Source organism: Eretmochelys imbricata, chromosome 2, assembly GCF_965152235.1.
Source record: "Eretmochelys imbricata isolate rEreImb1 chromosome 2, rEreImb1.hap1, whole genome shotgun sequence".
Lineage (NCBI taxonomy): Eukaryota > Metazoa > Chordata > Testudines > Cheloniidae > Eretmochelys > Eretmochelys imbricata.
Window position 1 is genome coordinate 206,185,127 of NC_135573.1, and position 22,640 is coordinate 206,207,766.

At 39.6% G+C, this 22,640-nt stretch overlaps 1 protein-coding gene across 1 annotated transcript in view; it reads left to right on the plus strand.

Moving 5' to 3' along the window:
* Positions 1-22,640, plus strand: part of JAZF1 (JAZF zinc finger 1) — a 278,603-nt gene that overhangs the window by 231,731 nt on the left and 24,232 nt on the right. The window contains exon 3 of the mRNA XM_077811340.1: positions 2,413-2,609. Within this exon, the coding sequence (XP_077667466.1) occupies positions 2,413-2,609 (197 nt within the window). The remainder of the gene's footprint in view (positions 1-2,412; positions 2,610-22,640) is intronic.

Below are 22,640 nucleotides of genomic sequence, written 5' to 3' on the forward strand. Positions count from 1 at the left end.
CAAGTCCTTAAATATCACCCAGTTAACCCTAAGTGGAGCCTAATAACTTGTGTTTGACTATTATCTCACTTCCAGAGTGAATTAATTAAAAAAAAAAAAGAGAGAGCATCCACATGGAGGGTTACACCAGTAAAAAACAAAAAAAAACACTGCAATATAAATTCATACCTTCCCTTATGCTGGTGTAACTTCCTGATAACTTCTTGTGTAGACAAGCCTTAAGCTGTGCAGGCCTTTAATAGCACACAGCAGGGATGACACAGGGTATTGTGATTGGTTTTATTTTCTAGAAGTGGGACTCAGCTTTCAAGAGCTGGAAAAAGCCTATTTAAGAAATTGCAGTTTTAACAGTATAAATACACTGCATTACATAAGTGCCATTGAATAAATGTATACCCATGAACATTTCAAGTTTGAAAGCAGAAATTTAAGCACACTATAATTATAATCCTGCTTTGTTTGAAGCTCCCCTTCTAAACTTTTACTTTAAAACAAAATTTTGCTCCACTCTTTTCCCCCTCAAATTGCTTTCTCTTCTGATCTTGGGACACAGTTAAGAAAATGTCCTCTGCAGTGCAGTGCCTCTAGTCTGAGTATGAAAACCCTGGATGTGCATGCAATTTTAAAGGATACATAATCAGCTGTGACAAATACTAATGTAATTATTGGGAGATTAAAATGACCCAATTCCCTTGATTTGAGTGCATTAAACTCTGTAAGGTTTTCTTCCATGTCAGATGTGATCATCTCCATTTTTAGATAATTTTCATCAGCCATCATACCTTCATGCCCATGTTCCATGTTACCATCTTTACTGAAAACTGAGGCAAAATATTTATTTGGTTTTGGGGCCACACCTAGATTATGTAATGTGGATGGGAAGGAGATTAAAGACACAGGACCAACATTATCCATCCTTATTGTCTTTTTATTTATATAACTAAGAAAACCTCTTATTTATTGTAATTTCCTTGGCAAGAGCTGATTCAGCTTGCCTTTTAGCAATTCTCACTTTATTCCTACATTTTCTAACCTCCAAGATGTACTTTTCTTGCTGATCAATCCCTTTTTCCATTCCCTCTAGGCACTCTGTTTACTCCTAATAATCTTTTTGAAGTAGTTATTCATCCAGCTGGGTCTGGACCCTTTCCCTACAAGTTTTCTTCCCCTGGCTTGGGATGTAAATGTCAGACAGCTTTTGTATAGTTGGTTTAAAGAAATTCCAAACCTCCTCCACGTTTAAGTCCTTGAGGTGTTCAATCCAGTTGACGCCTTTAACTAATTCCCTTAATTTCCTAAAGTCTGCCCTTTTGAAATCAAATAGCACAGTTGACAACCCAGTTTTGATTATTCTTCCATTTCATTTAAACTGAATCAATTTGTGATTATTTAAGCCAAGATGATTTCCTACAACCAGCTCTTCTATGATGTCCTCACTGCTTACCAAAATCAAGTCTAAATTACATCTCCTCTTGTGGGTTCAGTGGTGATTTGATGAAGAAAACGGTCATCTATCCCATCCAGGAATAACTGGGCACTGCCAGTATGGTCGCATTTATTCTCCAGTCTATATTCAGGAAGTTAGTCTTCCATTATGACATAATATCCGATAGTATTTATCTCTCTAATAATTTTAAAGAGATCTCTATCCATATCTGGGTCTGACCCTGGGAGTCAATTCCTAAACCTAACAAAACTTCTTTTATAATCCTTTCCCAAAATGATTTTGACTCTTTCTGTTTTGTCCATTCTGTCACATTTATTTCTTTACAGCTTACCACCTCATTAATGTATAATGCTACCCCACCACCTTTATTCCTATCTCTTCTAAACAGCATACACCCTTTAGTACCGGTATGCCAGTCATGAGTGCTTCTCCACCATGTTTCTGTAATATAATATCCAGTCTGACCTCCTGTGCCAGTAGTTCCAGTTCCCGTATTTTTTATTGCCTAGACTCCTTGCATTCATGTACACGCATTTCAGTTGTTTCCCTTGGACCTAAACCCAGTTTTGCAACCACATTAGGTATAGCCCTTTCACTAAGTGTAACAGCTGCCTGATTATTACTCTAATCAATATTTGTACTTATGTCACTGTGCTGTCTATACTTTTATCTTCTGGGGTTACATTATCTTTACCATATCTTCATTTAGCAGATTTTCCCCCTCCTGTGTATTAAAGCCAAGCATGGAGATCTCATGAGTCTCTCCCAACTTTTTCCCCTCACCAACTAGTTTAAAGACCAACTTATCAATGATCAACATGCCAAAGCCGTTTCACACCTATAGTGTCTGTCTACTTTGCAGTGGAATACATCTCTCATATCTGAGTTTGAAATGCTATTACTAAGGGCTAATTTACTGTTTCAAAATTGTAATTTTTGTCTCATCTTTGTTGGTTTTGTTCTAGATTTATGACTGATGCAGCTCGCCGTGAGCAGGAATCCTTGAAGAAAAAGATTCAGCCTAAACTCTCTTTGACTTTGTCAAGTTCAGTGTCCCGTGGGAATGTATCTACTCCACCCCGCCACAGCAGTGGAAGCCTTACTCCTCCAGTCACGCCCCCAATCACTCCCTCCTCCTCATTTCGTAGCAGTACACCAACAGGTAAGGAGCTACAACTTCACTTAGTCCTTTGCCTTTGCTGAGAGAGAGTCGCAATAGACTGTAGGCGTATCCATTGCTGCAGTATTACCAACTCCCAATCAGAAGTCAGGCACACAAAAATCATGAGATGGGCTTAAAAATTGTGAGTCTTAAAAACAAAATAACCCCCCCCCAAACACACACACACAGCTTTTGGGTTCTTTTTATTTGCCTCCTGTTTCTGAACTTTGGGAGTGTGCTTTGGTCACATGTTCAAGCTTTTTTGTCCGCAAGTACGAAGGCTAGCTTTTTTTTTTTTTTTTTTTTTTTTTTAAGGAAGCTGAGATTCTCATATGTGCAAAGGAAGTGTGGTTTATGGAAAACACCAAATGTGGTGACACTCATGATACAACTGCAAGTGCTGGCAAACCCTGTAGGACTTGACTCTTGAGATCTAAAAGAAAGTGTAGTGTAATCTCATCTGTTGACTGTATTCATAGTGAACCTAATTCACGCAAGGTTATGCCAGCTTCTTCCAGAGTAACATAGAGCCCCTTGTGGCAGAAAGCCCTTGCAGAAGGGGATGTGGCAACATAAAACACTTGCAATCCCCATCCAACCGCAGGGCTTGCAGCTAACCAGTAGAGCCTCTGAATGTGGACAGTCCTAACTGGAGAACAAACAGAATACTTAAAGATGGGCTTTATGGGATTATGTGGGCTAGTTCATAAGGGAGAAACAAACTGGAAGTCAAATCCAAGATGCCACTACTAAGAAGGAGCAGACTGACTGCTTGAGTCTAGGATTATACCCCAGTATGAAATATTTGTTCTGGATGGTTGAGGCATACAACTCAAAACTGACTATTGAGTACAGTCAATCTTACCTGCCTATGTAGATACTTTATTTATAATGCACCCATCACCGAGGTATCTGGATGCTAACAAAATGAAAAGCAAAACTACGTTCTTGGGACAATTCCCCACTTCTGTCTCTTTATAGTACCAGGGGTTGTGTGGAGTTTTGTTTTTTTTTCTTTGGGTAAAATGTATCCTGAGATATGTGCATCTAGTGGGTCACAGATGCAAGGATTTCTTGCACCTGGAGCAGTAAGTCTGTCCCACTTACTTTTGAACTTGGAGGGGATAAAATTAAGCAGTAAAACAAAGAAAAAAAACAAGCATGATACTGGAGATGAATTTTCTTATAGATTTTTCTGCCTCCTTTTTGCTGAGCTTCACTTCAAAAGCAAAACCCAAATAGCCATCCCAGCAATAAAATTCATTGTAGTGAATTCTTTCCAGTGCCAGTTTTATTCTGCATTGATTTAAAGTTATAAACAGCTAGACATGCTTGGGCAGATCCTCACCATCAACGAGACTGGGGCTAGACTGATTTACACCAGCTAGGAATCTGGCCCACTGTTTCTGGATATGCTTCAGAATAAGTGTACTTCAGTATCTTATTCTGTGCACCTTGCCCTACCGTCTGAATACAGGAAGATATAATGGAAACTGTTGGAATCTGTCACCAATAGTGTAACAGAAAAGGAATATATTTTATCCCATTTTACAAAGTATAGACCCAGCACAGTCATTTTACTGAAAAAACATCATGAACGCCCTCAGCTTGATATATTGCTATGTAATGTGTTTTCCATAAGTTATTTAATGTTTTGGTATTAATGATTACATGGAAAAATGTGCATGACCTCTATGTCTGGAGAGCTGTGAAATGAATGGACTAGTAAATGTCCCCATATATGCAAAATATGACATGTACAGTGTAGCTAAAATGTTCTTTGTTACATAAGAATATTCACATTTCAGAAAGGAGTTTATTAATAATTATTTTGTAAATAGTGTTTGGAAGAAATTGAATCATTTTCTTTGCTGCAGAGGTTGAGGAATCATTCTAACCTACTGCTTTTTTTTAGCGATCCCCACTAAAAAGACGAAGTTATGATGTAGTCAGGATGTGTAATTTTGTGTGTCTGTCAAGAACACTGGTTAGCTATCTGCTGTTTCAACCATATTCCATAATATGTTAAAAATTAATAAGGAAGCTGGTTTCTGTCTACCAAAGTACTTTGCTGTTTTGATTGCATATATTTTTCAAACATTTAGATTATTTAGAAGGTTGTTTTACCTGTATTAGAAGGATCAGCTTGTTTCGGCTAACGAGCTCGTTTCTGGGAGTCCTGTTTGCCGGGTTATAAATAATACCAGGTTCCACATTCTGAATTTTCTGTTCCAAGTTGCACATTCAGACAACATTCCAAGGTCAGAATTTGTAATAGCTTAGTAGCAAAATTCATATATAAAACAGATATTCTTTCTTAAAGAATTTGACGTTCTTAACTCTCAACTAAGTTACATTTCAGCAGCCTCCCCTCAGAATTTCCAATTCTATCATCTTTAAAACTTTTCAGGACCTGAAATAAATCTTTGAGATGTTTCGATTGCTATGAAACTATTGCTCTAAGCCACAGGTTTTTGTTATAAAATGAAATATATTTTGGGGGAACTGGGGAAAATGCAAATGCAGCCCAACTTAAAAGTTACTCAGGAGAGATAGTTAATGCCAGTCTTCAGGGAGGTTCAGTGGCCTCCTCCTGCTTCCTTCTGGATTAGGGAGATAATGGATGGCTGCTGATCCAATGTTCTCCCTTCAGTGTGCCTCCCTTTACCTCCATTTTCAGGGTCTTCTGACTGGGCAAGGAACCCACTAGGCCTTGCTCCTCCACTGGGGAGGGCAGCAGGAAGGAAAGAGTTCATTTTCCTACTGCAGCCAGCTCTGCAGGAAGACATGGCCAAGCAGAACCCATAATGCCTAGAAGGATAGTTAGGCAACCTACCCGTGTTCCTTAGCAATTATGTTGTAGTGACCACTGCAAGTGTAATCTTTGATGCTTCCGTAGCTCCATTGCTATTGCTTAAGGTGTGGGTTTTAACATCCCATAGCATCACTGTGTAGCAGATTTGGGGAGAAATGAAGAACAATTTCCATTATTTATTGATTTAGATTTACAGAACAACCCGGTGCCCACGATGCACTTCGGGGCCCTCATATAATGTAACCTTTACAGTAAATACCGTAATACAAATTTGTTCCAGCAGCAAAAATAACATAACTAAAACCCCTTCTGCTTCACACACAAAAATGTAATTCCTCTTACTCATAACCTGCCCAGATGTGTGGAACTGAACATGAGTGTTGCAGCATGCCCAGTAGATTAAGTAATCTGGGGTCTGGCAGACCATGGTGGGTAGCAAAGTCCAGAATCAAAGACCCACTCACATAGATATCTATCTTTAACGCAAGCTGTTAATATTTTTGTATAGTTTTTGATATATGTCTGTGTTGGTGAAGGATGAAGTTTCCACCCTTAATTTCTTTGCCTTCGGGTTAAATCAGATCATTGATGTCCCTTTGAAAATTATAGTAAGACTTCATAATAATCTTTTTCAAATTTTCAGTGATAGTAATAGACTGATAACTCATTTTTAAAATGAAAGAACATGGTCCCCCCCCCTTTTTTTTTTTTTAAATAGCAAAAATAGTTAATTTCTTCTATGGAAAATAAGTCTCAGGTGTTTCTTTAGTTGTTATTGTAGTTGGTTTTTTTTTTAAATAAAATAAAGCTACTTTGGGATTGTAGGGATGCCAAAAAACTATCTGAAGCCACTGCCTTCTATGTATTGGGTGGTTTGTTTGTGTGTTTGTTTTTGTCAACCTCTCCTCCTAAAGATTTCCACAATGAACTTAAAAGAAATTATTCCAGGCCTTAGCCTGGAATAATAAATTTCAACCTGGAGTGAATTTTTGACCTAGTTATAAAACCTGAAGCGGGGTTTAATGTTACCAACTGGCTTTTAAATGGCTCAGGTTGTTGTTTGCAGTGTTGTTTTAGCTGTGTTGGTCCCAAGATATTAGAGAGACAAGATGGGGGAGGTAATATCTTTTATTGGACCAATTTCTATTGGTTAAAGAGACAAGCTTTCGAGCCCTGAAGACGAACGCTGTGTAGCTTGCAAACTTGTCTCTTTCACCAATACCACTTGGTCCAATAAAAGATATTATCTCACCCAACATCTCTCTCTAAATGACTCACTTGTAATTCTCTTTTTATTTTTTTAGTTTGCGGGTTGCGGGGGTAGGGAGGGAAGGTCAGGAATGTTTGAAATATTTGAAAAATTTGAAAAATGAGCATTTCACTCAACTTCCTATGCAAAACTGGCTCTGGTTTCTTTTCTCATTTTTAATGTGTAATCCATTAAAATTAAAACAATTTTATAATTTTAAGAGGTTTCTAATCATACTCGCTGCCTGATACAGTTCGGCAGCTGATGGTCCTGCTGGGGTAGCCAGCTCTGGCATTGCACTCTGACAGCAAGTATTGGTGATCTGTCTGGCACACCAACAGGTATTGGCCAGTCTCTCTACTTGCAAGGGAGATGTGAGGGTCAAGTTTAAATGGGTGGCCCACGCTGATCCTATATCAAAGACTGTATCTTATTTGGACCCACAGCTAGCTAACTGGTGCATTATTGGGCTATCTGCTGGCTTATTCAGTGAGTTAAAAAGCAAATGTTGGGTTGTCAAATTTGCAAATTCATTTTTTATTTTTAGATTTCTATGTATATTCACAAACAAATAATCCATACAATCCAAAATTTTGTGGTGTGTGCAGTACTTAATACGGAGTACTAAATATACCTGAATACATATACATGTCAAGTATGCCTATATTCAACTGTTGTAATTATTTTATGGTAGATTAGGCCTCAAAGAAGTTAAGCACATTTTAAAATCGTTACAAAAATGTAAAATAAGTGGATACTCTAATTAGTGATAATATAAGCAGTTTACCATGTCATATGTCCATTTAATAGTTAATTTAAACAGGAGAAAAATTACACCATGGATTTTTTAAGATTTTAGGAATCCAAGATCTAGGCAGTGGGTAATATGATATGATAATATGCCAAATATGCCAAAGATTTTCGCAATAGCAATATTTTAAGAATAAAAAAGCTGCAGTTGAGGTTTTCAAAGCACTGCTTTAAAATTCTCAACCTATGTATATGCTTTGATATAGAAATCATTGCACATTTCTTAGATACCCAAAAGATACAAAGAATCCTTGGTTCTTTATTTGAAACTACAGTATGAGAGCTAACTTAAGCAATATAAAACAGCTGCAACAGGTTTCCCCCTCTCTCTCTACCTTCCCCCTCTCCCAAAACCCTTTCCAGACAGTACAGTCTCAGGATCCCATTTGAAAAATGATTTAGTAGCTCTAGTAGCAAATTAAAGCATCTGGGCACTTCAGTGATATAGAAAGCATATTTTTTAGGTTGAAACCAAGACGACTTTGTTGCATTTTCAGGAATCTGAAAGCTGCAGAATTTCAGGTAATGCAGAGCAGCAAATTGTGCAGCAATTTTTCCTAAATAAATCTCTCACCGATGATGGGCCATAATTTACACAGTATCTAATCTTTTGATTTAATACCATGTGCAACACAAAAAAAGTGAAGCTAATCTATCAGTTAATGAAAAACACATTCATTGCTAGGGGGAAGATCCTCAGCTAGTGTAAATTGTAAGAGTTCTACTGAAGTCAAAAGTACTTCTGATACCCAATGGTAATTGCATGCTTAATGCAGTATGATGGTTTAACTAGCTCTTTTCAAGTTCAAGAGAAATAGCATACCCACTGTTCAGAATTAATTCTAATAGTCTTGACATTCTTTTTTATACAGCCAAATTTGCCCTAGTGCTTGAAATGCAATCACAGGCAAAACCTTGACTCTGAAAATTTACACCTTCCTTTTTGTGTCAGCAGGTGTTCCTGCTACAGCCAAAATAATTTAGAGCCCCATTGTCCCCTACGTGGAATAACCCACAAAAGGGAAAGGAAACTCCATGGGTTTCAAATTCTGGAGTTTCCTACTACTTCCGTGGAAGAAGGCACTGACCATAGAGACACATGGACAGCCCTTGCCTCTGCTCCTTCTGCTGGTCCATGAAGAGTCTAGCTTCTGCAGATTCTTCGCTCCTGCATGCATAGCTGCTGTCTGGTCTCTCCCAGGGGTATTCCACAGTATAGGGTGAAGTAGTACATGCTAATACAGCAACAGGCTGTATCAATTTGCACCTGTATGGTTGGTGAAAGAATCCTGAGGAACCCAAACTGCTCCGTTAATCTCCCACACTTCTGATACTGCTCTTAAAAAAAGAATACAAAATGTTAAACAAAAGCCAATGCTCAGCTTGTTGCTAATACCAGTCAACACACACAACAGGAATTTTCCTTTGGAAACAGGCACTAAAAAAAGTCACACAAATACTGGAGACAGCAAGTGTTATGTACTCAATTAAGGCAGTTTAGATTCTAATGGCATTTTATTTAGTTGTTTTGTAAGTATTTTTTTAAAGTACATGGACTCTTTTTAAAAAAATGTAAAGCTCTTTCATCTTCATAGGTATTTTAATGTATTTTCCATATGTTATACTTTTAACAATGAAGTAATCATATAGCACAGCCAACTGTTAGGCTGAATATCATAACAGCGTATTAGAAAGAATTTAGCTAAAAATGAGAATGACTTGAATAAGCTGGGTGTGTGTAAGGCAGATGGTAGAAGTGTAAAATTATGATGAGGTTCTTTTAAGACAAGTTGAGGATTCAGTGAAGGAGGAATAAGAGCTCAGAGATCTTTTGATGGGTACACTGTTTTGATATAACTAGTTAACCAGAAATTCAGCCTACTGTAGCTCAGCTATCAGGCATCTCTACAGTATAGTTCTTTCTAACACCAGGCTAGCTCATTGGATTGGATTAGTGCTGAATCAGAGGAATGACTGTCAGCTATTGAATACCCAACCCCACTACCTGCAGCAACTGGGGTTTTTCTTAGGCCACATGTCCAAGTACAGTACTAACGAGGCTCAGTATTCATGAGGAGCGCGATTTTTTTTTTTTTTTTTAAAAAGAGGAAAAAAAAGATAATTCACCACAAAATATTCTATGGCCAGGATTTTAAAAAAGTATGGACCTACAATTAGGCTTGTAAATCAAGTCACTGAACAAGTGGGTGCTCAACCCCTTTGAAAATCAGGTCACATATTTTGGGATTCAGTTCTCCATTGTGCTGAGCACTCTGGCCCTGATCCAGCAAAACACTTAAGCACGTGTTTGTTTAAGCACACGAGTAGTCCCATGAAGTCAGCTGCTTAAAGTTAAACATGTGCTTATGTGCGCCACTGAGTCAGTGCCTTGCAGGATCAAGCCTCAACAGCCTTAATGGGTAAGTCTGCACTGCAGCTGGGAGTGAGCCTCCCAGCTCTGGTAGGCAGACTCATGCTACCCGGGTTGAGCTAATGTGCTAAAAAGAGCAGTGTGGATGTTGTGGCTCGGCCAGCAGCCCACTCAACCCCCGGGTAGCTAACCCAAGTCTCCGCTGGAACCACAACTTCCACCCTGCTATTATTAGTGCACTAGCTCAAGCCCCGCTAGTGTGAGTCTATCTACCTGGGCTGCGAAGCTTGCTGCCAGCTGCAGCGTAAACATATCCAGTATGCCCAGAAGCCGAACTTCAGCTACTTGTTTTTAAAAACATCTTCACCCGTATGAATTTATTAGGTGTGTTGTTTAGGTATAATTAATTATAATACCTTATGTTAAATTTGTAGATGTTCTCCTGTAGGATAATTTGTAAAAGTAATGAAAACGTATTAATATGAGACCTATCTTCAGAGCTCTGCTATTAAATCTGTGCTGAGAAGTAGGCAGAGAATGCCACATTTTTTGTATATGAACTATGGAGTGTGCAGACTAACGGTGTGAATTAACAAAGTTCGAGTGTAATTTGAAAAACATATTTTTAAACGTCCAAGGAATCATCTCATTAGTCTTTCAGACTGACAGAATCTCTAACTTCCCTAATTGCCTATTGAGAGCAAATTAACCCAGCTGCAAAACCTATAATGTGTGACACATTTTTTGTGAAAACTAGATGTAGACTCGCCCATGTATAAATAGCACAGTGGTGTGTTACTTCACAATATAAAGAGAAAAAATCCTGTTTTCCAGTATTGTCTGCACTTGTTTCACACCTAAGGCTCCTGGTTATGTGCATTAGATGTTTAATGTATTGGAAATAAGAATATAAAGATCTGGAATGAAATCCTGGCCCCAATGAAGTCAATGCCAAAACTCCCATTGACTTCAGTGGGGACAGGATTTCACCTTCTGCCATGTGGATGACAGTAGAGAACTTGGCCTACCGCTATTGAAGCTAAAGGGGCTCCATGAGGGTGCAGATCCAAATGTGGGCTTGGAGCCTAGATTAGTACCATGTATTAATTATTAATATTGTATATAGTTCCTATGGCTTACTAATATTAATAATTATTAGTACCATGTATTAATTATTAATACCGTATATAGTTCCTACGCCTTTGCACAGCACCTAGCACTCTGAGGCCAGCTATGATACAGTCAGTGCTTCTAAGCATTTGTGTTGCTAGCATGTGAACATTCAGATGTCTTAAATACCAGGAGCATTTGTGTTTAATTGTGCAGTGCATCTTCTGGTAACAAAACCAAAGAAAACACTCCCATTACATCACCAAAACGAAACAAAACCCTTACACTGTGAGATCTGCAGAGTAAGGACTGTCTCGTACTATAGGTATGTATATCCCCGTAATCATGGTTGAGGCCTCTAAGCCTCTACTGTAGTATAAGTAAAATCTAATAATAATATTAGACTCAGAAACTAGAGAGTTAGAAAATGTCTATAAAGCCCTGCAGGAATGTTCCTCTTATTGCGATTTCAAAGAGCAGTAGATCAAAGCACACTCTAGAACCCGTAGGGCATGGTAGCAGGGTCCACTCAACACAATAGGGATACTGCAGATTTACACCCCTGCTTGCTGAATACTAACTCTCTGTTTAGATAAGTCCTTAGTCTACTACTCCTACCTTTGCACAGAAAGCTGGTTCAGCCATTTCTAGGACTTGGGCCAGATTGCATCAAAGCAGCTGCATTCCGTTCTCATCCTGTATACCAAGAGAAATGAGATTTTTCAGACACTTCACTGTTGATGGAAGTGTCTTCTATGGTTTCTACCTCCTTGACCCATTCCTCAAATTGTGCTAAACCAGATGGTGATCAGTAAAAATGCCACCCACCCAATTCAATGGGGGCAGTGGTGATGGGGGACAGTCCCAGCAGTAAGGGAGGGACATAGTTGCTGAGGGCACCCATTGGCCAATCGAGAGATAGGGGTGCTGATTAGTCCACATCCCCCAGCTCCAGGATTTATTCTAGAGCACAGGCCATGTGGAGCCTCTTTCAGCTCTGTTTCACAAGCAACAAGGTTACTCACTATTCTAGCAGCAGCAGTTCTCAGGATGCAGAGGAGGACAGGTAAGGATTCTGGGGCCCCTCTCCCTGGGGCGAAGGGTCTGTCCCACCACGGGTCTCTGCCCTGCCGTGGGGGTCACATGCCTGCCCCCCCCCCAGCATGGGGGCTCTGCCCACTATTGGAGCAGGAGCCCCCTTAGGGAGGGATTCCATGCTGGACCTCCCCTCACCCTCCTTGCTCTAGAGGAGCAGGGCGCATGGGGATGCTGATGGGGCCACCGGGTCTTGAGGCTTGCCGCTTAAAATCTGTTCAAGTGTCTGTCCTCATTTTGTCACTATGTGCAAATCAGTTACAACTCTCCAGCATGCTTGTGCCCCTCGGAGCAGCACTGCTGAATACCTCCATGTTGTTGGGGTTGAACATTACTATACTGGATATGCTAAGAGCAGTGTCAGTATTTCTTGCAGGATCATAGAGGAAATCATCTAGCAACAGGGTGGAGAAAAGGCTTTGCTTAAGAAATGGCAACAAGCCCAATATGTGGAAAGGATTTTTCTGTTAACCATGTGTTCTCCTTTTCTTCAACAAGCAGGAGAGTACCTTGATTTTGTTCCTTAATGCCAGTCAGGTCCCTTCATTGAAACACAGTAAATGGCCATTGAGGATTCCTGCAGCCTATATGGTGCACAGCCTATATGGGAGATAGAATTAGATCCTGTATGAGGATTTGCAGCGAGCAAAAGGCCAGACTCTCTTTTTTATGAGTTTTCAAACAGTTCTGTAACTTTTGGGTGTGAAGTCAGAAGGGTTGGGATATTTTTGGTCTTCTCTGCTTCACCCTTTCTCCTAGACAGGTCAGCCAGAGTCCCTGACTTTCAGGGTGCATGCGTTCTTCTTCGATTAGGTTAAAATTGTGTCTTTTTATTTTTTAAGAAATACATTGGCTGTAGTTTAGTTTTGTAAAAACTAAAGTTTTAATTGATCTGTCCATTCCCTTGCTCCTCTTCTAGGCTTCTCCTCTGTAATTCTGCCACCTTGTCCCCTACACAATGACCTATGTTCCGGCTGAGCTATCCAGTCAATCTCAGATTCTGGCTCCTTGCTGCATAGTCATTTCCTCCTCCTCCCCAACTGCTTCTCAGCTCAAGCCAGTTTCTGAGCACCCCACTCTCCAGGCTGTGCTCAGGCTTGTTAGGAGAGTATGATCTCTTGATGATCTGTCCTGCAGAATGACAACTTTGCAGAAGTGATGGGAATCTGAGGGGCATCTCTGCTCTGAACCATCTTCTTATCAGAAACCCTAAAATCATCAGGTTGCTGGCCATCCTAGGGATGGTCCAAACTCTGAGTTGGATATTTTGGGAAGAGCTGCTGAAGACAGCAATTTGTCCTTCATTTCCACACCTCTATCAAGATGTTATATCTCAGGATTGGGTTCATTCAGCAGCATTGTAGTTGTTCCAAAAGCTTGTAGTGTCCTGTATTCTCTGGCAATACAGCTGAAGTGCTTGAAGCTGGAAGAGAGTGTTCCCCACTTACTCCATGAGAGGACTCCTATTGATACCATTTGTATGAAAGTGAATGCTCCCCTCTGTAGTTTTTGAAATCTCATCAATGGACCTTACTGTTTTACTCTGTGTTGGGTTCACAGGTACATAGTCAGTCCCAGTGCATTGGCCTGCCTCTCAGACTCTCCACACATGTTCCCCAGTCACTCAGGCCACCATTCAACAAAGTGTTCAAGGATTTGACTAACTTAAAACACATGACAATGGGACTACTGACCTGCTTAAACTGAGGCACATTATTGAATGGGTGCTTGTAAAATAGACTAAAAACCAAACAGAATTATAGAACATTTATAAATGTGTGTGTAGGAAAGGAAGGATTCCATGAGAGAGAGAGAGAGAGAGGGGCAGGATGGGTGAAGAGGGAAAATTCAGTGAGGGGGAAAATGTACTGGTAATTATTTTGTCATAATCTTTTTCTTCACATCCTTCCTCTGTTTCTTGTTTTTCCCTTTTCTCATCCTTGCTTTTCTATGTTCATGTTTGTATATAAACCCTAATTCTCTTAAATTTCTAATCTCCTCTTTAAATGGCTGACAGAATTGTGTGTGGAGCCTGACTATATATATATACACCTCTGGTGAATCAGTCTCTTGGTTTCCTGCTTCCTGGTAGATGGACTCTGTACCTGCTGTATGGAATCCTATATTGTAGGAGGGGGGAATGAGGAAGCACTACACCAAACAATTATCAGTATGTCATTTCCTTGTTCTTATCTGTTCCACCTCAGGGTGGCTTTATATTAATCGCATTTTATTTCCTGTTGTTGTATTTCTCTTTGCTCACCGTATCCTTGCTTTGGTACAGAAGCGAAACCCACCAGTGGTGACAAAGTTTCCAGCCTACGGGGCTTTCCAACAACTGTCTTTCCCAAAGTCAAACTGTTTCAGTAGCTAGTACCATTTGCATGGTAATTAAGTATATGGAGTTTTCACAGGAACCATCCAAGGAGTAATTTCATCAGAGTTACCCTCTTCTTTAGACCACAGAAGCTCATAAAGTCATCACTAGTTGTGATTTTCAGGCTACAAACAGACATAGAAATATTGCCTGTAGTCTAGTTTAAAATACCTTTCATGTTATAGACTTACCTATATGGGCCACTGTATAAACCCCTCCTTATGCAATCTAATGTATATTTTCCATGATCTCTGAATCTTGTGTATGTGTGGCTTCCTTTTTTTGAAGCTTTCTGCCTTTTATTCATTAGTTGGATGGGTAATGTCTCTAATTTTTGTTCCATTTTAATCATATTCTTTAATTAGTACTTGGGGTATTGTTCAAGTTAGATGTAGAATATAAGAATTTTGGCAATATCTTAATACACATATCAATGCAAGAGTTGATCTGTACGTTTTGTTTTTTTAAGTTATTCTAAAGCAGACTGCAGTGTTCTAGCCTGACAGTACGTCATTACAGGATCAAAGAAAGAAGGTTTAAGTGAAGTAAAAGCAAAGCGTGTGTGGGTCTTGATATTGGATAGAACACCAGGGAACCCACTAAAATAGTGACATGCTTAGTGCATGTTTGTGAAAGGTCATGTAGCAAGAAACATTTCCTCAAATACGTAAAATGTCAGTTTGTAGCAAAAGGCAGGAAAAACCTGATGGGGAGGGTATTCTAATGTAGGAATGGTTTGACAATCAGAAAAGAAACTATAATGCGATGTTTACATCCCGAGCCATTAGTGTTCATTGGTTATATGAGTTCTCTTTATGAGACTAAAAAGAGCCACAGTCCAGTTGATGGGAAGGATTTTCCTTTTATTTCAATACTTAGCTACTGCAATGATGATCACATTAAAGATTCCTAAAATGATTGGTTAGTGATTGAAGTGATTAGTGAATCTCAAAAAGCTGGTAAACTCAATTAAGCACCCAGGACTTAAAATGCTTAATCGAATCATATCCACACTTCTGATGTGAACGAAGTTTGGATTGGATTTATATATTTCTTAGAGACCTGAACAAAATCAGAGGCCCACTGAATTATGAGTTACATGCCACATAATAAAAATCAGTCTTAATCCCCAAAGAGCTTAGTATTTAAGGTCCCCTGATATGGAAAAGCAACCCTATTCAGATCAGCACTTAAGCACGCTGAAGACAGTAAGACTTAAGCACCATCTTTAAGTGTTTTCCTGAAGCAGAACTGATATCGACAAAGGGTAGGAGAAAAGGAATATTATTATCCCTATTTTACAGATGGCAACCTGAAGCACAGAGACACTGAAACCTTGTCTTCACTAGGAAAAAAGGTGTGTTCTTGACGTGGTGATCGCTAACTTGTGGTAATCAACATGAAGAAAAGTCCTAGTGAAGACAAGGCAGTTTGTAGTTTTAACAGGAATCAGCAGGTCCAGGTCGCCCCTCCATGGTTTATATCCTGACCTGCTGACTGGTGTTAACACAAACTGCCTTGTCTTCACTAGGATTTTTCCTCATGTTGGTTACCATGTGGTTAACTAACATGGGTGAAACACATACCTTTTTCCTAATGAAGAAAAGGTCCAAGCGACGTACCCACAGTCACACAAGCTCTCTCTCGAGATCTATGGCATTTCCTGGGTATAACAGGAGAGAAAGCACCACAAGAAAAATCTCTCAGCATTTTTGTTTCTGGTGCTAGAGGGAAAAAGGAAGTGAGGAAAAATGCAAAATAATTTATAACTCAAACCCAGCTTTATTTCCAAGATGGGGTGAATGGTTGTCTGTTCCGGCTTGCCCAGACCCCACGCTTTGGTGTTTCTGCACACCTTGAATGATAATATGTTACCTTCAACTAATCTCCTGTGGAAGTACTGCTGTCACGGCAGGTTTCTTGATGGCATCAGTATAAGCATTTTTAAATATAAAAAATATAATTTATTTGAAAAAACTCACTAATCTTTTTTTAAAATCTTATTCTAGCATAGACCCAACAAAGCAAAGAAATGTAGATCTATTCTCATAATCACACCATAGGATTAAGTTAAAACCTTAACATTATGTTGAAAGGTTGTTGGCACATATGAGCCTCCTGATTAGCAAAAGCAAGGATGATAAAAGCATTGAACCTGACTCATTAGTCAGTAGATAGATTAGCAAAAATAATTGGTACAAAGTAGTTTGGTTGAAGAAAAATGACCTTCCAGATTATCCTGAGGAGTTTATTAAAACTGGAAAGGGGGGCAGATTCTTTAAAAGCAAACAAAGGGTCATGTAAAGTACGTTTTGCACCAAGGTCTTGAAAAATGCAGGAGTACTCACACCAAGAAATTAGGCAGTGTTTCTACCACCTCTCTCCCTCAAGTTTTCTGCTGTGCACATGCTTTAAATTCTGTTGGAGGCTACAGAGGACATCTGCCAGCGTGAAGTTGCTGAATCAGTTTACTCTTGGGCTATGCTGGCTATGTCCTCTTCCCAGCTGGGCTGTGCACTAGCTCCTTCCCCAGTGGACTTTCTGCCACTGAGCCTTTAGGATTAAAACCAGTTTAATCCTGACCCTGAAAGTTTGAGGCCCCAATTTTAAGCATGTAGAACTGCTCACATGCTCAAAGTTATTCAGATACTTAAATTCTTTGCTGGATTGAGGCCTAACTGAGCTAGAAGGCTTTATGCAGCTTGGTAGGTATTATTTAGATCCCTTAATAATGCAACGCACATAGCAGTTGGTATAGGTAAATACTGTTCACTGTGCATTAGAAGTTTTATTTTATAGCCTGTACTGTAAGTGGCTGAATGGCTTTTCTACAGCTGTAAAGCCTGTTTAACCTGATGCTATAAAACATGTCTTGAATGTATTTTCATAGCTTCATAAACTGTAGTTCATTTAGGTAGGTACTTTTTATTGTAATTCTTTATCTTAAACATGAATCTGTCTCCTGATATTGTTCCTTTAAAAAAAAATAAAAAAAAAAAAACCTGCTTCTTTGTTATGTGCATCAGGAGAGTCCTTACATACAGTAATGGTGCCCTGAACTTGTGTTTTTAACAAAAGAATGCAGGCCCAACAAGCAGAGTTCTGATTATAATTTAATTAATTATAAATTTTCTTCATTGTGGTTGTTTGAATGTGGGGCTGGAACAGATGGTCACTTTTTTTCCTCCGCTCCTATTTTTAATTCTTTCTTGAGCGTTCTGAGAAATATCTTTTAACGTTTGCCAGAGTTCAATTAACATCCCGTGACTGTGGGTGGAAAAAGCCTACTTTGTTTTTTTCTCGGCCACATACCTGCTCTTGCTGTACATGAAAAAGAAAGGGTTCAATCTGGCACGGGTTTTATGACTGCAGGATAAGCTTTTAGTGGGAGGGGTCTGTTCAGTTTTATTTATTTATTTACTTTGTATATTCATTATTTTAAAAATTGCACTGTAAAGCATTGCAGTTTAATTAACAGAAAGACACTGCTCCTTTTGAAGGGGCAGTGGCAAGTGCTTACTACAGTCCCTTTTTTTTGTTTACATGAAGTTGTAGAAATCCTGTTTTAAGAATACGTTTAAAGCAGAGATCGTGTTACGCAGTTTATCATGTTTTTCCTGTACTGTGTATAAACAGAAGGTTGTACATTATTGAAAGGCCTTTTTTGTGGAAAACAGGATTGGAAAAAAAAAGTTTATATAAGAATGCAAAGTAACTTCCCGAGACTATTGGCGCAGGGTGACCATAAAACCTCAACAGCACATTGTGAAGTAACATTATATCAATTTGCTTTAGCACCTCTACAACATTTGACTGCATTTTCAGAACACGAGTCATGCTTTACAAAACACATGCTATGGTATCAGTTGACTGTTTTTTTCCACAATCAGTTCTTTACATGCATGTTTTTGTGATTAGTTGCTATTTTACAGTTAGTTGCAACTGAAGAGATATTGCCTATCTAACAATATATTGTGTACACACCTCGGATTCAGTAATAACAAAAAATACTAGCTGTAACACAATTGGAATTTCTCTTGTCTGTATAGCTATGCACATGTTTGTACTTGAATATAATTTCTGGATTTGTATTCTGTGCCTCTGAGTTTTAAACTAGATTGTTTAGGTTTATTAATAAGGTTTTTGCAATTGGAATGTAACTATTCTGGTGGTGATGCCCAAGATGGGATAAAATCCAGATCTCTTCTGTATCGATATTGGCGCTGCAGAGCTAACAGGTATAAAAAATATATTTTTTTAACTATTGTCACACAAGTAAGCTGATATGACTTAGTCATGAGCCGAGCTAATGCGTAAAAAGTCTAATTTTTACAGTAATTTATCTGACACTAACTGCATTTCAAATTTTAAAAATATGTATTATGTTCCATTTTTACAGTTGCCGTCTTTTCTTTATCGTAAACATCGCCGCCATGTCTCAAAGACTTTAAGATGAGTCTATTTGTAGATTTGCTTAGTTAGTAAATGCCCTGTGCCCAACAATGATATAGCCCCATGTTAGGATTAGACACAAGGCCCTGATCCAGCAATACCCTTAAGCATATATTTAACTTTAATATGGATTGGGGCTTTGTGTAGTAATATGTGACTTAGGTGGGCTGATCTCATGCTTAGGCACTTTGCTGGTTCATGGCATAAGTTACTAAATTAACAGGTACCTTGAGGTGTATAAATAATACTAGAAGTAGATAAGTAGAAAAGAATGAGACCCACACACACACTGCTGACCATGGCCCTGCAGTGTTGATGCAGCATCTCAGGTGCTATTCTTCAAAGTAGGTATAAACTGGTGTCCCTTCTCCCAGCCCTATGGCTGTCCAGGTGAAAGTCAGAGACCCCTTAACATCCTTCAGAAAAGGGAAGGGCATTTAATGTGTCCTTGCCAATAAAAGCAACAATGTCCTTGACCAAATGGCCCAAGTGATTGCTCAGTTAAAAATAGCTGTGAAGTTTGCCATTAGAATCACTTCATCTAACTTATTTTTTTCAAGTGCTTTTAAATGCCGGGAGTATGAAAAATGATATTAAAAAAATACACATTCTGTGTGTTTGACTCCCTGTATCTATGGTTACGTAAGCTGTGTTTTAAAAACACTCTCAATATGCATTCACTGGCGAGGCCTTGAATTCAGGGAGAGCCAGCTGAAGGATAAAAGCATTAAGTAGTTCATTAGATAGTTCTGTATAAGGAGAGGAAAGAAAGAAAAGATAGTTTCCCCCGACAAACTTTTCAGGCCAAATCCTACTCTGGCCAGTGCTGCAAGGGAAAGCAGGATGCTGCCAGCCAAGTCCACTACTACAAGGTTTCTGTTGTACTCCTGACTTCAGAATATGCATTAGTAGGCTAGGGGATGGAACCAGCAGACCACACAATTGAGACAGGCTGCTCAGAGGACTGGTATTAGGATCCAGAGCATCTCCTCTAGCTCAGTAATTTAAATCCAGATCCAAGTCAGTAATTAATAATTGTAAGTTGTTGCCATTTTGACAGCTGTTTGGTGACCTACATATAATGATCTGATTGCCTCAACCCTGGTACCAGCAGACAGGTGCCCATCTGACAAACAACAAGAGTACCTGACAAAGCAATCTCAGCAAAGATGCCAAGGATTCAGTGGACATGAAGAATAAACTAATACCCTCAATTGCACCTTTCAGGGGATTGGATATGTCTACATGAGCACTGGATGTGTAATTTCCAGCTTGGATAGACATAATAGAAACAGAAGTGTAGCCACCTGTGGGAGGGGCTAGAGTTGCACTAAGATTTCAGATGTGATTGTACAGAGGGTGGCTAAGCCATCCCATTGCTTGTGCCACATGGCTACACTTCTATTTTTAGTGCACTAGCTCGATCAAGGCTAGCACAGTTATGTCTACCAAAGCTAGACATTTGAGCTCCAGCTCCAGTGTAGGCTCACCCTGCGACACGTTTATGGCAAAGCGAGAGAATACTTGCCCTGCATGTGCTGTGTCTGTTCTCTGGAGAAAAGAGTCAGTCTTCACAGATAGCAGCCTAATACCTCAGATGCGTGTTTAATCCACTCCCAAAAATCCCACCCGAACTCTAAAAGAGATGGGAAAAAAGTGTGTGTGTGTGTGTGTGTGTGTGTGTGAGAGAGAGAGAGCACTTGCCAGTGTTCTGTGAAACAATTCTATGTTGGTGGTGGTGGTGATGGTGGTTTTTTTGTGGGGGAGGCGGAAGGGGGGGTTGAGGGTTTTTTCCCCCCCAGGTACATAGTGTGCCTACAGCATGTCACTAGGGTCACACAGAGGAAAAATATTTAAAACAGACAAAAACACATTTAAATTGGCATGTCACCAGTACAGAAAAATACACACACACACCCCCTAGCCTCCATTCCAGTACACAGCTCTCTCAACCCAACAGAAAACCCAGTCTAAAATTCACCCTTGGTGCAGAGGGCCAGCGGATGGCCCTCTCGCTACACAGCTGAAAATGCAGCTCCACTCTGAAAATATGACTTTTTTTTAAAGGCATCTTCTCAGTTAACGCTATTGCTCCCTTTGTCAGATCAGTGTAATCGCTGCTGACCTCCGTGACTACAATAAGATTACAAGGCTTTTTCTCCTGTTATCACTGCAGGAGCCAAAAGGAAATCTCATGCCATCTGTTCTACCTGCTGACAAATGTAGGATGAAAGGAGCATATTGCTCTGGCATCCCAATTGTTGCGCTGGTTATCCACAGAATATCCGTCAGATTTAAAGTCCCTGGGCCCTTTTTTGGGGTCCAGTTGAGCTCTGCTCAATCAGGACCTGAAGGAGTTGGTGGGGGCAAAGGCATCTTAAAGCCATGTGAATGCGCTCCCAATCCCAGGGGCAGCTGCGGTGGCTGAGTCACAATAAGGATTGCCAGAGTACAAGGTACTCTAGTCACATCCTTCTCCTGCTCTGGTATATCTCTCATACTCGGATGTGCCAAGAAGGGGTGATGCAGAGCTGGCTTAGCCAGCTCTCCACTACCAGATGCTTGCACAGCAGCTAGGACCCTGGTATTGGGAGCGTGTTTCACCCCCCAGTGGCCCTAGCCTGTGCTAAGTGCAGGTGAAAAGTATTTCACTGTGAATGACTTCTTAGGCATTTCAATGGTGTGTGTGTGGAGAGAGAGAGATTTCAACAAATCAATAAATGTATTAGCATTAGATCCAAATTCACAGCATACAAAAAATAGTTCACGGGCTTTTATTACGAGGAAGCTGTCACAGTATGTAGGAAAACAGGTTTCTTAAAATAAGAAGTACTCTCATAAAACTTTTTTTTATGAAACACAAACTGCAAGTCCCACACAGGACAAAGTGTGAAACTGAGGTTTTATGGGAGAACATTGGAACTTGCATGAACTTTCTGTGACACTAAAAGCATTATGCCCAACCGCAGTAAGATAGTTACTCTTAAACTACATTGTTATATACTGTGTACAGAGACAACAGTTATATTTTTGGAGAGGAGGGGAGCGGAGGGGAAATACAGCATTAATACTCTTGATTATACTGTAGAAATGAATAGTTTCTTATAATGATTATTCCAGCCTTTTTGTGTTTGTAGTTCATTTTTCTTGGCACAATACTGAAGTCTTTAGTTATGAATGAATGGGAGGCCAAACTGTACCACTTGGACAATCACAAATGATGTGCACCAGCTGGAAACTTCCTACTTAGGATATCTATGCTGCAATTAAAGGCATTACTGAAGATTAGCTTTAATCTAACTAGCCTGGCTAAACATAGCAGTGAAGATGCAGCAGCATGGGTTTCAGGCTGTACAAGTCTGTGCAAGGACCCTGAATAGATACTCCCATTGCTAGCCTGCACTGAAGTCCACACCAACACATCTTCACTGCTATTGCGTGTGTGTGTCTGTGTGTGAGAGAGAGAGAGAGTGTTAGCTAGATTAAAGCTAATGTAGGTATGCCGACCCAAGCTGCAATCACACTTTCAGTTGCAGTGTAGACATGCTGTTTTACTCAAACAGTTGAGAAAAAGAAATAATAATCTCACACATGGAGGGGCAAGTTTTGGTCTAAGTTACAGCCGTGTAAATACACAGTAAATTCCACAAAAGTAAATTGTTTTTTCCAGATTTACAGCAGTGCATCTGAGAAACTGGCCTGCAATATTGACTCCATGATGATTTAGTCCCTGTGACATGATCAATATCTCC